At 36.5% G+C, this 16,202-nt stretch overlaps 1 protein-coding gene across 1 annotated transcript in view; it reads left to right on the top strand.

Annotated features, from left to right (window-relative positions):
- Positions 1–9,308, top strand: part of HGO (homogentisate 1,2-dioxygenase) — a 110,349-nt gene extending 101,041 nt beyond the window's left edge. The window contains exons 8-9 of the mRNA XM_089817803.1: positions 8,535–8,618; positions 8,706–9,308. Of these exons, the coding sequence (XP_089673929.1) occupies positions 8,535–8,618; positions 8,706–8,918 (297 nt within the window). The 3' untranslated portion in view covers positions 8,919–9,308. The remainder of the gene's footprint in view (positions 1–8,534; positions 8,619–8,705) is intronic.
- Positions 9,309–16,202: the final 6,894 nt, after the last annotated feature.

The raw sequence follows: 16,202 nt of genomic DNA, 5'->3' as shown, positions 1-16,202 counted from the left end.
TTGAATATACTATATAGTTTTGATACCACTGGGATGATCATAATTGAAGACCAACCGGTCCACCTCTTCTAATATTTTGGAAAAAAATATTCTGGATATAAATTTAATTTATAGTTCTCTTTTGCTCATTAGTTGCAACAAATTTTGCTCTGTTACATATTTATATATATTAAAAAATGGTTACTGCCAGTATAACCAAAACCAGGCATATTGTTTTGTAGAGTTACATTCCCATCCCAAAAAGGCTGTGGCTTACTACCATAATTGCACTGACCCCATTATCTTGGCAAGTCCATACTATGGCTGCCACTACTAACTTGTTACATGTTGTAGTAATCAGACTGCCTATCAAAGGTGAATTTATACCTTCAATCAATCTGTGTAATAACCCCAACAAGTTATAACTTCTTCAAACATCAAAAATCTTTATACTTCAGTTGTTTGACATTTCGTCAAACACTTTGCAAGCAAGCTCTGATACCATTGTAATAACCCTCCTCAAATTTGCCCTCAAAAAAATGCTGATGAAAGCTCAAAGAATTTCATCAAACAATTCACATGCAAGGGACGTATGACTGATATAGTATTTCAGCTGGCTTTAAATGACTCTTTTCCAATTTGCATCAATGAAAAACTTGTGCTAGAAGACTCCAAATGGACTACACAATGGCCTAACATGAGTGTGCTACTAATTTTGACAATATTTAGTGCATATATATGATCTAAGCATGAGAAATGTACACCTATAGCCAACTGACATTTTTGCAAACAGTTGGTGTACAAACTAACTAGCTAATAAATAATGATATTAAATTGCTTAAATGACACCAGCAACTATTATCTTCTTAATTTGCAATGAAATTTCTAATACAATGCTCATGAAATATGGCCAAGACTTTTGGCATTTACATGGATTACAAAATGATAATGCTGGTATAATGCACACTTACAACTGAAACTTATAACACCCTAAAAAACAATACTAATAAAAGAACCTGGTTGTAGATGGCTGTAATAATCTTCTTCAATGCTGCCCCTTCTGATTTTGCTTTTTTCGAACTACTTTTTCGGGTTGCTTTTTTCGGTTCCGCTTTTTTGGACTGCTTTTTCGATTCTACTTTTTCGGACTGCTTTTTCCTATCAGCTTTTTCAGACTGCTACCCTTTTGAATCTCAAGACCATATCTTTCAATGGCGTCAAAATTTCTAGCTTGAAGGGATTTCGTCCTTCAAACTATTGAGACAATCTCCAGAAAATTTTCCAATTTCTTTGATATTTCTAAGCATGCATAAAAGAAGCTCTTCCATTTCTTTTATAGTGTTCTCACAAGAGCTCCATCCTTCGTTTTCTCAATGTGGGATAAAACATAACTCCTTTTATGTAACTTATGTCTCCAATGTGTTATAAAATAAAGGACACTCTTTCAATTTAAATATTTCTCACAAACTATTGTCTATGCATTAATAAAGTTAAATATTTAAATTTAACTTTATAAAATAGCTTTATCAATGCATAACAGATCTTATCAGTGATAAACAAGTGTTCTTGTCGATTTTAAACAATTACCATCGACATATCGTTGCCACTGGATGTCTGCCCATGCCCAAGATGACTTACTATAAATAGTAAGTATGCCCAAAGTTGCCTCAAAACCCCTCAGAAAGACCTGCAACTGAAACTATCTAGGCCAAATGGCCTCTAAGTCCCTTTAATGTCCTGGTTAGCCTACGGGATCGTGGGGAAATAGGCTAACAACAACATCATGCTATGAATGCTAAAAAAGGGGACATTACAGTCCGCCCTTCCCAAAATTGCTTGTCCCCAAGCAATGGTCGAACAACAACCCAATCAATCCACCTGGATCCCAAATGTAGTCATGAACTATACTGCTGTCAATCAACATAGGCTCCTGCAACAACCTTTGAAAATTAACCAAGAGGAATCCATAATCAAATTGGCGGATACAACTCACCCAAACTCCAAAGTTAGGAACCCATGAGAAACAAGCTCTCGAAATATCAGAACCCAAGTAGAGTAGATAACCCAAACTGCCAACATAGTAAATACCATCAACACATCCCACTAGCCTATGTGGAATGTACAATACAATTCTGCAACAACGATGAATACACCTGCATGAAACTGCACCAAATACAGAGAATCCACACACTGTACACCTACTGCAATTATCACAACTCTGCAGATCACCAGTCATTGTCTCATAACCATAACACCCATGCACTGCTGATGGTGAATAGTTATTACATGGTAGATAGCAAAAACGAGAGCCCAGACCAAACCTGTCTGCCATCAACTCCTCAACACATGGATCAAAAGCAAACCGATGAACATATCCTACAGTATAATGCCGGTAAAAAGAACCAATCCCAATCAAAGACTCATCTTGCAGACGTGATACAACCAACTGTGACTGATCATCAACTAAGTCAGAGGATGATATAGCCAAGAGTGCAGAATCAATAATAACAACCGTTGAAGCATCACTCCCAAACTCCTACTCTAAGTCATGTATTATCAAGCTGTCAATCGCAGAACCTATCGCCATGTCATGCCCATCACAACTCTCATCCTGTGGTGTCAAACCATCCCATAACTGATGACAAGCACTAGGAGTCGAAGTATATCTCTGTATCATTATCTCATCAACATGGTCATCAAAGGTAAATTCATGAGCATACCTCACAGTGTAATGCCGATAGAATGCGCCAATCTTAGTCAGTGGCTCAAACTACAACCCAGATGAAACTAACTGCAATCGATCACTAACCAAGCTGGAACTGACTACTACCTCTGAAGACATCGCCAAGGGAGTAGTATCACTAGCAAGAACAATGCCAACTGCCAGCTCACTAACATCACACGTGATCTTTGATACAACATCTCTAGTCTCCGTGCCATCAGTATTAGAGGCCACCACCATGTCAAGCATACCGCAACAATCTGCTGCAACACCCAACTCAACTGAACCTGACTCTAGTGAGAACGAACCCGATATGCCAATGTTAGTATCAAGGATGGATGCATCCCCATCTCCATTGTCTCTAACAATCTCGACCATGGACATCCTCGGATCACCAGACACCACAACTTGTGACTGTACAGAATCTGGTAAAGACTGTAGTCGTTCTAACTCCATGGTCACCTTAGCCAAATGAAACTGTGACTCCTCGAAAGCCAACTGTGTACTCTCAAGAATCTCATAAGTCACCTCGAGCTGCTGAGTAAGCTCACCCATAGTTGGCATAATCGCCGAATAATCGGCGAGTTTCTACTAATCGCCGAGTTTTTGGGACTGGCGAGTTTTTCCCAAATTTAATTGCAAGAAAAAATTGCCGAGTTTTTGTGAAAAATCGCCGACTAATCGCCGAGTTTTTGCAAAAAATCGGTGAGTTTTTCAGAAAAACTCTGTTTTTTTTTTTTTTAAAATTTAATTTATTTATTTTTTTAAATTTTTTTTGTTAAAAACAAAAGGCAAAAAGCCTATATATATTATGTAAGATAGAGAGTTACAATATGCTAGTAGAGCTAGGAAGAGGAAAATGTGATTGTAATGATGTTTTTACTTCTAATTTGACACAAATTATTTACTATTATGTTTCCCGCCATCAGCATTCAGCATCAGAATGTGATTTTGTACCCACTATGCATTTATATATATCTAAACTCCTGCTTCTTTCTTTTGTGTTCTCTATAATGAACTCATTAGATGCATCTTCTCATTGAAATTTGCAAAAAAATGTATTTTGAATTAAATTTTAGCGGTTTTTTTAGGTTCCCGAGTTTTCCCGAGTTTTTTTTTTAAATGGCTGAGTTTTTCCCGATTAAACTTTTGGGGGGCTCGGCGAGTTTTTGGATTTGGCGAGTTTTCCAACTATGAGCTGCTCACCCACCTCATCTTCCTTGGCTAATAATGCTTCGTATGCTGTACTCTCCCACTCCATAAGATAATCTCTATCGGCTACCAACTGCATATAATTCTGTCTCAGAATCCGAATAGCCTCCCATAAAGAGTGGATCTCCATCAAGGAAAGATAACTTCCTCCCTGTTCATCACTAGTAGGAGAACCCCATCCATAAACTACTAACAACTGACGAGCAGCATCAAAATGCTCGCAAGCGATAGAAATGTCTTGCTCGCCAACTCTTAGCTGACTAGACACATGATTGTGTCGACTGGTCAAACTCCTATACTCTATCCCTGGTACACTGTCCAAAGGAGTAACCTCGGAATAGCTATCATCTGTAATACTCAGATCTTGGGACTCTTCTGTAAACTCTGTTATATCTGAGAGATCATCAACCCATTCCAACAAGAATGGTTGACTGGATATATGAACAATGCCCAACACAGGTGTGTAAAAACTAATTCCAGCATCAAACAAGCTGTTGGCATGGATGAGAACTACACCTGGCAAACTACTAATCAAGTCCATGATGGTGCAACAGATACTACTACCAAGGAATGATAGATATCTCTGGTCAAAACAATCCCAAGTACTAAGATAAGGATCCCAACATCTAATCCATGAACGGAAACCAGTTGGCAATTCAAGTAAACTTCTCACCTGAGTAATGTGAACAATACCAACTGACTTCACGCACCTGTCTACAATCTCTGAATCCGGAGTGTGAATGTTAGACATACTCATATCATCATCATGTGACCCGACTGTAAAAGAAAACTGAGTCCCTGCTATATGCGCTAACTCTCGAACTGAACTCACCTCAAGACAACGCTCGTCCACATGTCTCTCAGAATCCTGGAGAGCTAACTTCTTTGCCTCCATCCCTTCCTTGATCTGCTGTAAGTCATCACAAGAAGAACCTGTTGTGACTCCTTTCTGTCTCTCTTGTAGTTGAATCATACAAATGTGATTCTCAATCAATCCATGTATCCTATCATGATGAGATAAAGCCGTGACAATATTCTTGTCCCTTGTCTTCAGCTGGCTTGCCAAACCAAGTAAAGAGCTACTAGCCTCTATCTCATGTGAAGAAGCATCCAACTGTGCCTGATACTCACTTTTTGCAAAGTCCTGAATGCTCACTTTCTGATCAACTGTACTATCCTCAAACATGACAGTATCCTCAACTACTGTAACTTCATCCAGCCTAACTGTACTAGAATCACTATCTGTGTCAATCACACAATCCGGTGTGCCTGTGATATCACCTTCTGATGCAACTGGCTCAACCTGCACAACATCTGTAACCCCTTCTGCCTGTGAAGATGATGCAGATAAACCATTACCTAAAGATGTGCTAATGTCTCCCTGTATCGAATCAGCATGTCTGTTAAACTCCTCATACAAGTTTCTGCCTGTCGTAGGGAAGGTACGATCCTTAGGCCTATCAAAACGTTCAATCAGTCTCTCCTTAAACTCTACATATGAGATAATGTGTGCATGACCCATAGTGACCATACCATGATGCCACCACTCGTGTGCTAACCCATCTAGGTGAATTGCTGCATACTTAATAGCTTCTTCCTCAAGCATAGGGTTCATTTGAAAGTATGTGTCAAGCCTTTGAACCCAAGCTCTTGCTGTAGACTTCCCCGAGCCATCATAATATGGTAACTGAAGTTTCCCTACTTTCTTCTGTAGCTCATAGCTCTGGTTTCTGTCATGTCCACGTGGCATATGTTTCATCCGCACATCCATATACTCCCTAAAGGTAATTGCAGCAATAAAATTTGGACCTCCGGCTTCCCAATCTCTCCTCAACTGGTCCTGTATATCAGTGATTTGGGGCTCTGGTACGGGCTGCTTTGGAGCTCTAGGAGGAAATGTGGGAATAATGGGCCTTGAACTCACTGTCCTAGTTTGCTGGGGTGCATGACCGAAATTGTTCTCAACTTATTCGCTTCCATTATGTGTCCCATCCTGATTATTACCACTCTGGTTATTACCATTCTGATTATTTCCTCCGACCACATTAGCATTCAACCCCATTTGACGAGCCATCATCTGCATCATAAGCTCCAATCTCTGACTCTGTTCCTCTGCTCTCTGCTCTGCTGATCGTTGTCCCTGAGCTAAGGTGTCTAATAACTGTAAAAATCTTTCCTTTCCCTGATCTGGACTGGCATTCATTTTGTCAAACATTTTTCTCTTTATCTGGCTAATCCAAATTCCCAATAAGACCTCCACAGGATGGCAGGAAACCGCTCTGATACCACTGTAATAACCCCAACAGGTTATAACTTCTTCAAACACAAAAAATCTTTATACTTCAGTTGTTTGACATTTCGTCAAACACTTTGCAAGCAAGCTCTGATACCATTGTAATAACCCTACTCAAATCTGCCCTCAAAAAAATGCTGATGAAAGCTCAAAGAATTTCATCAAACAATTCACATGCAAGGGACGTATGACTGATATAGTATTTCAGCTGGCTTTAAATGATTCTTTTCCAATTTGCATCAATGAAAAACTTGTGCTAGAAGACTCCAAATGGACTACACAATGGCCTAACATGAGTGTGCTGCTAATTTTGACAATATTTAGTGCATATATATGATCTAAGCATGAGAAATGTACACCTACAGCCAACTGACATTTTTGCAAACAGTTGGTGTACAAACTAACTAGCTAATAAATAATGATATTAAATTGCTTAAATGACACCAGCAACTATTATCTTCTTAATTTGCAATGAAATTTCTAATACAATGCTCATGAAATATGGTCAAGACTTTTGGCATTTACATGGATTACAAAATGATAATGCTGGTATAATGCACACTTACAACTGAAACTTATAACACCCTAAAAAACAATACTAATAAAAGAACCTGGTTGTAGATGGCTGTAATAATCTTCTTCAATGCTGCCCTTTCTAATTTTGCTTTTTTCGAACTGCTTTTTCGGACTGCTTTTTCGGCCTGCTTTTTTCGGTTCCGCTTTTTCGGACTGCTTTTTCATATCAGTTTTTTCAGACTGCTACCCTTTTGAATCTCAAGACCATATCTTTCAATGGCATCAAGATTTCTAGCTTGAAGGGATTTCGTCCTTCAAACTATTGAGACATAATCTCCAGAAAATTTTCCAATTTCTTTGATATTTTCAAGCATGCATAAAAGAAGCTCTTCCATTTCTTTTATAGTGTTCTCACAAGAGCTCCATCCTTCGTTTTCTCAATGTGGGATAAAACATAACTCCTTTTATGTAACTTATGTCTCCAATGTGTTATAAAATAAAGGGGACTCTTTTAATTTAAATATTTCCCACAAACTATTGTCTATGCATTAATAAAGTCAAACATTTAAATTTAACTTTATAAAATAGCTTTATCAATGCATAACAAATCTTATTAGTGATAAACAAGTGTTCTTGTTGATTTTAAACAATTACCATTGACATATCGTTGCCACTGGATGTTTGCCCATGCCCAAGATGACTTACTATAAATAGTAAGTATGCCCAAAGTTGCCTCAAAACCCCTCAGAAAGACCTGCAACTGAAACTATCTAGGCCAAATGGCCTTTAAGTCCCTTTAATGTCCTGGTTAGCCTACGGAATCGTGGGGAAATAGGCTAACGACAACATCATGCTATGAATGCTAAAAAAGGGGACATTACAATCTGATAGACACCTAAACCATTATCTTCTTCATAGTATCACGACCCATTTCAGCTTTGGATCTGTGTAGCATCAGGATGATTGCAAAATTTGTTGAGGAGAGGAAGCCATTCAACCCCGGAAGCATCTTCTAATACCTTAGGAATATATCTAGGCCAGGGAATGGCAATCCTCAAAACAATTGTGCAATGAGTCATTATGCCCGTTATCTGTTTATCTTGAAAATTGTTTCAAAATTCAAAACAAATATTTAAAACAAAATTAATAATAAAATAGTAAAAAATAAATAAATGGGAAAGAAGAAAATAAATTAACAGTTGAATTTGGAAGTTGAAGATCAAGAATGAGGAATGTTTGGATAAATAATTTTTGGATATGTGATTCTGCTCTTACGAGGAAGTTAAGTAATAAATGATTTAATAATTTGGTTAAAGAGAGATGATTTTTTATATATTAATAATATTAGAATCAATTAAAAAATATTATTTGGAAATAGCTCTACCATGAGAACAAGGTTTACTTACATGCATGAGATTTTTTAGGATAATTGGTTTTTAATTAAAATGGTAAATGTCTTTTGTAAAATGATTAATGCATGGCTTGCGTGGAAGGAGAATTCTATGAATATTATATGCGACTAAGTGACTTTGCAGTAGAATAGCAGTCTAGTCAGTAACCATTGGATTCACAAAAGAACGGTTACAGAATGTTCTGAAATTTACATTTCATAGACTAGTTGAAATTATCACCAAGCATTTCTTTAGCCATCTTCTAAATATGTTATGTAGCCCACTGTTGAAAACCTCACTGAGTACTTCTGCAACCTTGAAAGTTTGTTCTTACTTTTTCCAGGGAAACTACTTTTTTTTTCTGTTTTTTTCTTCAGGATCCATTTTATATGGTATATAAATAACATAAATGTATCTTCAGGCTAAAGCAGATGGATTTGTAGCTGGAGGTGCAAGCTTGCATAGTTGCATGACTCCACATGGACCAGATACTAGTACATTTGAGGTATGGTCTTCTTTAGTTTCTTTAAAATAATACACCGTATATTTTTCCTGGCAGATAATGATATCCACCTTTTTTGGGTGATTTCAGGCAACAATAGCAGGAGGAAATGATGCAAAGCCAACCAAAATAAAAGATACCATGGCCTTCATGTTTGAATCTTCTCTGATACCTAGAGTCACTCCATGGGCTCTGAACTCTCCACATAGAGATCATGATTATTACAAGTGTTGGATTGGGCTGAAGTCTCATTTCAATCATGAAGATGCCAATGAGAATGTGCAGCCTGAAAATGGACGATAGACAGTTTGACTGTTACGGAATGGGTACATCAGCAAGGGTGGATGTAAATATAGTGTAGTAGAGATCAGTTGGCTCATTCCCATCTCTATTTGGGATATAATTTGATGATTGTCCGTATATTATTTGTAGCATAGATTGGTACGGTGTTGTTTACCAGTGCGGATTAGCAGCATATTTTCTGAAATATGTCCTTCATTGTTCTCTTAGGATCAGAGAATGCTGCTTGATAGCAGCCTGCTGTCTCAAATAAGGCTTCAGCATTCTAGTAGGAGCAAAGAATGCTGCTTAATTCAAAGACCTACAGTACTTGTATATTAATATGACATACCATGTTTGGCTATCTTCTTGATAGATATCAATGAAAAATTCCGCATATATATTTTCAATCAATAGTGTCCGATGATTATTTTAGCTCTGTTAGGTTTTTGTATGTGAACAATATTTAGTTTTGTCACTTTGTTTAGGGTAAAGGTGCTAATAGTGACTCAAGGTCTAATAACCGCCTACTTATTGTCATAATGACCCTCTAATAACTATTAAATAATTTTATATATACCAATAGTGGGTCCTTTTGTTAGAATGGTCAATTTATAGAACATAGAAGGCGGTTAAGCCATGTCACAAATCCCCAAAGGGAGTATTGGCATTTAGTCCAACAATCCCCCCTTAGTGTCACCCTAGGAGATTCAAACATGTGACCAAGCTTTGATACTACTTGTTAGAATGGCTAGGGCTGTCATTGCTCCAAAAGATTGACCTGTCAATGCCCGATATAACCACTGTTCTTATAGGATATAGGGGGTGGTTAAGCCATGTCACGAAGGGGAAGTTAGTGGTTAGTGCAACACTTTAAGTACCTACCCATAGTTGATATTTTTTTTGCTTTTTTGATTAATGATTGGTCCATTCATGTACCATTGTTGAAGATTTGTGAACTACTCAGACATTTGTGCACCACTACTGGGATATTTGTTTACATGTACTAGTGATTTTCAATAAATGGTTAATGGTGCAATAGGGGGTCATGTATCGGTTGACACTTTGAAATGACCACTTTTTGATCCTTTCACATATAATCTCTTAAAATGTGCATTATTAACCCCTAAGTTGAAATCTTTGCATTAGGCAATTAAGTTGTATATGGAAACAACCAAGAAATATCGTTGAAATTTGATATATTCTTCTGTCTTGATTGTGTGAATTTGGCTATAGACACTAGCGGTGCCTTCCCTATGTTATACCACTCCTCTTTTCCATATTTTCTAGCCAATCCTAGCATTCAAACCTTCCCTTGTTTGGGTGGATTTTCTCATGTGTGGTGCTTATCCAAACTAATTTAACTTTTTGGTTCTTAGGCAATGGGAATCGCACAAGAGCGAACATGGGATATTGTTCCAAAGGTCTACCACAAGCTAATGAATCTAAAATTCCCTTTTAGTGTGTAGAGGTGCTTTGAGCTTTTGATATTATAAATTCTATCAATTTTTTGAAAATAATAGTTTATTTGCTTACTATGTTGTCCACAATGTTTGTGCATGATCCATTTCCACCTATCTAGGATACTAGATTAATGACACAAGGCCTAGTGATGCCTATAACATGGCCAATGATTTTTTTCTCCTCCTTTATTGAGACCCAATATGTACAAATGTTGATGGCCAACTCATTTCGATGGTTCATTTGGAACCCTAGTGATCTTAAGCTTGTGGTTTGATAGTAGGCATGTCTTACAACATTAGTTGTATGTCTCATTATTAGGATTTTTTGAACTAGATTATTAAGAGTGGCTTATCTATCACAAGAAAAACAACTTTTACTTGACACAACTCCTTAAGTTGATTTGGTTGAGCTTGATTTTGTTAAAGACTTATTCCCCTCCTATGACACATCTTAATCCAAACACGACATCAAATAGCTTTCTAATCAATAAGAAATAAGAGGGTTGTGTCAATGTTAAAGATAGCAACCACAACATTTACAAGATTTAAAACCTTAAATAATGGTTAGTAATGTCTATTGTAGAATATGTTCAAACTACTCAAGCCTAAGGATTTTGTGTGCATTTTCAATTTTCAAAGACAAACCTAAGATATTATGCATATCTAAGCATCACTAATTTTAGAGAATAAAGGCATTTGACCTTCTTTGTCTATCAAACCTATGGGAATATATCATAATACAATGAATCCTTAATCTCTCTTGGTATTTTTTTTCAAATCAATAAACTTTAGCTAGTTTTCTATGCTTGTAGATTTGGATGAAGGTAGAGGAGTTCATTTTATGAACTTCTATAAATGATTTTTTGCCTTTGAATGTACGAAGTCTAATATAGTCAACACCTTAGAATCCTTTGATATTATTCTAAGTTATAGGGTTCAGGCCCTATCAGTCTGTTCCCGATCTATTTCCTTCTTGAGTTTGGATTTGTGCTAGGTCTGTGGCAAGTCTAGACAGGGTTCACGAAGTGGACTATGGGTCCTTGTGGGTGGTGCGAACCCTACCTGGACTTGGCATGGATCTATAGGGACCCGAGAGGACCCACAAGGAACTTGCGTTAACCCTCAAGGACCCTACGCGAACCCTCATGGACCTGTAAGGATCCACAACCCATGAGGCCAAAAAGTATGATGAAAACACTAAAAATCATATTTTTTTATTAATGTATTATGGTGTGTGGGTTTGTGTTTATGCATGAACCATAATTTAAGCCAAGATGAGCCTTGATTAAGCCTTTAATTAATTTGTGTATATATTATATCAAATTGTAGTTTACTAAGGATATTGCTATAAGATGCAATCAAACAAATTGTATAATAGTACCATTAGTAAATTGCTATGTAATATAATTTAAAATTATATGGTACAAATCATACACACACACACACACACACTCCAACTTCATGAAACTATCCAGTATTGCCATATAATAGTAGGGAGTCTCCTACCAATTATATAAAGAAGGGGCCCTTTCCCCTACCCTAACCTAATGTACCTTACCTTCTATACCTAACCTACCTAAATCAATTAAGGTTTCTATTAATGCCCCCTTACAAGCCCAGGGAGCCTATGCGCTCCTCGCCCCTTGCCCCCATAGGCCATGGGTAGGATCAATTGATTAAGAGAAGAAATTGGTTTAGTTTGAAGAAATTGGTTTTCTATCTACACGAGGAAAACATTTATGGATAGTATGCATAGGATCAATCAAAAAGAAGTTGGTTTTCTTTCTATATACAAGAGGACATTTATGGATGGTATTCACAAGAGCAATCAGTTAAGAGAAGAGATTTAGTTTTCAATCAAAAAGAAAATGGGATCTAGACAACATAATTTTTTATTTGACCTATCCAACCTCATCTGCCTTAAACATCACCTACACTTGCACCTACACAACTTCTTATTTATAACATATCCTAGCTTGCAACTCAAAACTCACCAGTCTCATACTCTTACCAATTACACACACACACACACACATAAAACATGTGACACTAAATATCAATGGCAATTGAATTAATCCAAATCCAACACAAAGATGATTTAAAATATCACACCAAATTGAAATATATATTGAATAACTGGGAACCACATTGGCAGCCACGCCTAGTCCTAAATATGGTTGCGCGCGCGTGCACACATACACAACTTGGACCCAAACTTGAATCCAAATCCATCCCCAAACCCAAATTGGCAACTTAGAAATTATTTGCTAACAAGGATTTGTAGCTCAAGCCCATAGTTTGCCATGTCACATGAAGAGGGTTTAGATTGATACTATTGTTCTTTTATCATTAGCAATTTGTGTTGCTTCTCACACCATAATGTGTGAACTATTTTTTTATCTTAGTTGTTGGTCATTAACACTTCTAAATATTTATGTGCCTAATAATGGTCTTATTATGTTTTGCCTACGATCTTATTCACTAAACCCTATGATTCCCATAAATAAGGGGCCCATTTGGTCGATGGAATTAAATAATGTTGGAGTTGTCAAATTTTGGTAATTGACAATTCTGGATATTTTAATATATGGCTAGAACCGTTTGGTTCACATGTTTTTCATAATGAGAAGATGCATTTTCCACATTTAGTGCGCTAGAATTGGAATACCACCTAATTTGGAATACCAACTATGATGATAGAGGAAGTCATAGAAACCAATAGAATTAGGAGAAACATAGACACAAATCCTTTTAATTCAATAGAGACTCAAATTCTACAGAGCCAGGAACCCACAACATATAGACCAAATTAAGCCTTTGTTTCCGTCTTGAATTACATGGGTACGTCTATCCGATTAATGTTGAGATTTTCCCTTCTTGTGATTCAACAGTTTAAAGTAAACTCAATTATAGCTAATCATTCCAAGGATGTCTCCTGAATGAACCATTTTCACACAAGCTCGATCTTAAACTGTTATCTCACTGGAAGTTATTTTTCCTTTCGTTGTCACCATTGATATGTTTTGGCGGAAAAAGGACCTTTTTTTGTTAAGTTGGGCTTCTTTACATGAATGTCAGATTTTGTTTGATGACTTGGCTCCTCCAAGCAACGTGTGAGAGTTGAGATTTGCTATTCAATTTCCTTTCGTAGTGTTTTTCCAATCTCTTCAGCCATCTCCGCCTTTATTTTGGAGTCTTCCTCTAACATGATCTCGCCTGTGTTTGAAACCTCTGACCCGCTCTTACAAAGTATTGCCTTTTTAAAGATTTCATTTAATTGTACAGCAGAAATGCAACTTACCCAAAGGAAAGTTCCTAGTACACCAGGCTTCGTCTCAAGGTTGCAAGATGATTGCAATCGTGTTAATTCTATCTGAAATCTAATTGGGCATGGTGTTTTCGTTTTGCTCGAGTTGTACTAAAATAGAGATGATGGGCAACTGAATGTACATTGCAGTGTGTGGCAAGGAAACTGGTGGATCGAGAATGGGGGCAGTAGCAGATGCTTCTGGAAATGCACGCAGGGGTAGGCATGTTGCTTCTGTTTCAACCACTCTACATTGTCTTCAAAATATTAATCGATGCAAAATTGAGAATCATATTAGTTTTTAAGGATTGCTAATTCTATTTCAGCGCATCTACCTAAACTAACTCTTTATAAAGCTTATGCATATGGACTTCAATTTAAGTGGAATTGGAATTCATTTTCCAATTCCACTTATTTAGGTGGAAGATTCAAATGCTAGTTTTGGGGGTAAATGGGAATTAGCAAATCTCTATTCTATTTTTGTTTTTGACTACAAACATTGAAAATCTCAACTCTAGAATTTGACAATCCCGATTCCACTCTAATTCTAACAAACAAATGGACAAATCAGTCTTCCCTTAAGCTAGGGTGGTGGTGAACAAGGCTATTCTTCAACACTATCAAGTTTTGTCACATTTAAATTTAGTAACACTCTAATTTATCTGACTCTACTAAACTCTTATCTTGTTGCATCATTCCCTTGACCACACAATACCTTGATTTGTTTTGTACATGGTTGAAATTTAAGAAAGTGGCTTTGTGAACATCTAAGCATGCATACTATCCAAATAGCTTCATACTTGATACAAACACTCCTCACACTTTTAATTTATGCCAAGTCACTTATAGGAATCAGTGTTGTCAAGGTTAGGGAGATTGACTGAAATTTGCCTAAACATGCAACCAAATTCAAAATCACGAAACTACAATGAACTATGCAATTTGGGGACTAAAATTCAGTTGCAAGTTATGTTTTACATTCCCCACAAACAAAGCCACTTTAGGAAACGACCAAGACATTGACTCTCATGCTATTATGTGTTCTACATGCTATCTCTTAGATGTAGATGCAAGATTTTGTTGGTGAAGGATTTTTTTTTAATGCTAGAGTACAAAGGAAAGCTACCATTGGCTTCTACAAGTATGCACAATCATGATTGTTGATTCATATATAATTTAAACCAACATTTTTTCCCTTCATTAGTTTCTGAGTACTTCAGTATTTCTTAAGTTTCATAATAAAATACATCCTTACATCATCAAGCTATCAATAGTCATGTGTGTCATCAAGCCATGATCCACATGCAACAAGTCCTTCACACCTCTATATTTTCTCAACAAAAGGATGCTACTAAAAAAGAAAGGGTAAAGTTGTGTGGACATTTATGTTGAACACTTCAAATCTATTAGTCTTCTACCAAATTAACATCAACCTCCCTTTAAAATAAGAGTTGTATGCTCTATGCACAAACTCTACTCTATCCATACTCTTGCATATCATTCTACAGAACTATTTTTATGTTGCATTGTTCCATTACACAGACAATGCAATGTCAAAATATTATCTACATGGTTGATAATTTCACACAATAAATTTTGCTGCAAACATTGCTAACAAATAGTTTTGTGTGAGAGAAGGAAAAATGTGCATTCACTCTTTATTCATCTTACACCCAATTCAATAGTTTCCATTTAATCTTTACCAAGCCAACCTTAACAATGCTTTTGCATTTTACATAGTCTACATATACATTGGCACCACTACACTCATTTTGAATCCATGTGTGAAATATGGCTACATCTTGTCCACGTGCTTATACCAACCAATTGACACTATTAATCTACAAGTTGGTGCAACTTCCGCCATATAGGAAGTCAACTATACATGCATGAACTTGTCAACATGTTGTGGAAGGTTTAGGTATACAACCAATTGTAAAAGAAAATCACTATACATTGTATAAACTAGTTTACCAACTAATGAGCCAACTCATATCATTTGACCTAGTGTGTTTGTAATCTAGAGCACCTCGTCCAAATTATTTACAATCGGAAAGACTATGATTCCTACCATTAGGCATGTATGATTTTTATGCAATTACATATCATCAGTCAATATTAGACAAGATTCCTCATAAATTTCTTATCTCTACTTTGTTTTAGCCATTCACTATAGAATAATATTTTTTTAACTCAAATTTTTTATTGGAAGTAGGTTTATATCCATTAGTTTAACTATTAACTCTGTGCCTGTGCAAAGCTCTACACTGATCTTAAACAAAAATTAGAGCACTAATTCTCAAGATCAATGTTTCATGTATTGAAAGCTTTCACTAGCATATGTATGTGTTCTTAAGAGAATAGTTCATGTCATGGTTTCAATATAACATGCATTTAGCTTGTAAGCTTCGTATGATCGCATGATCAAAGTCCATTCAAAGGATATTATTTTCCAATGCTCTATACTCAATTGTCGATTGCTACAATTTGACAAGTTTTACAAAATTCCCCACTATGCTTTTGGAACACATTTTTACA

This window comes from Cupressus sempervirens, chromosome 1 (assembly GCF_028749045.1).
Source record: "Cupressus sempervirens isolate cs-2001-9-10 chromosome 1, ASM2874904v1, whole genome shotgun sequence".
In the NCBI taxonomy this organism is placed as follows: Eukaryota; Viridiplantae; Streptophyta; class Pinopsida; order Cupressales; family Cupressaceae; genus Cupressus; species Cupressus sempervirens.
This window is presented reverse-complemented; position numbering and strand designations above follow the sequence as displayed.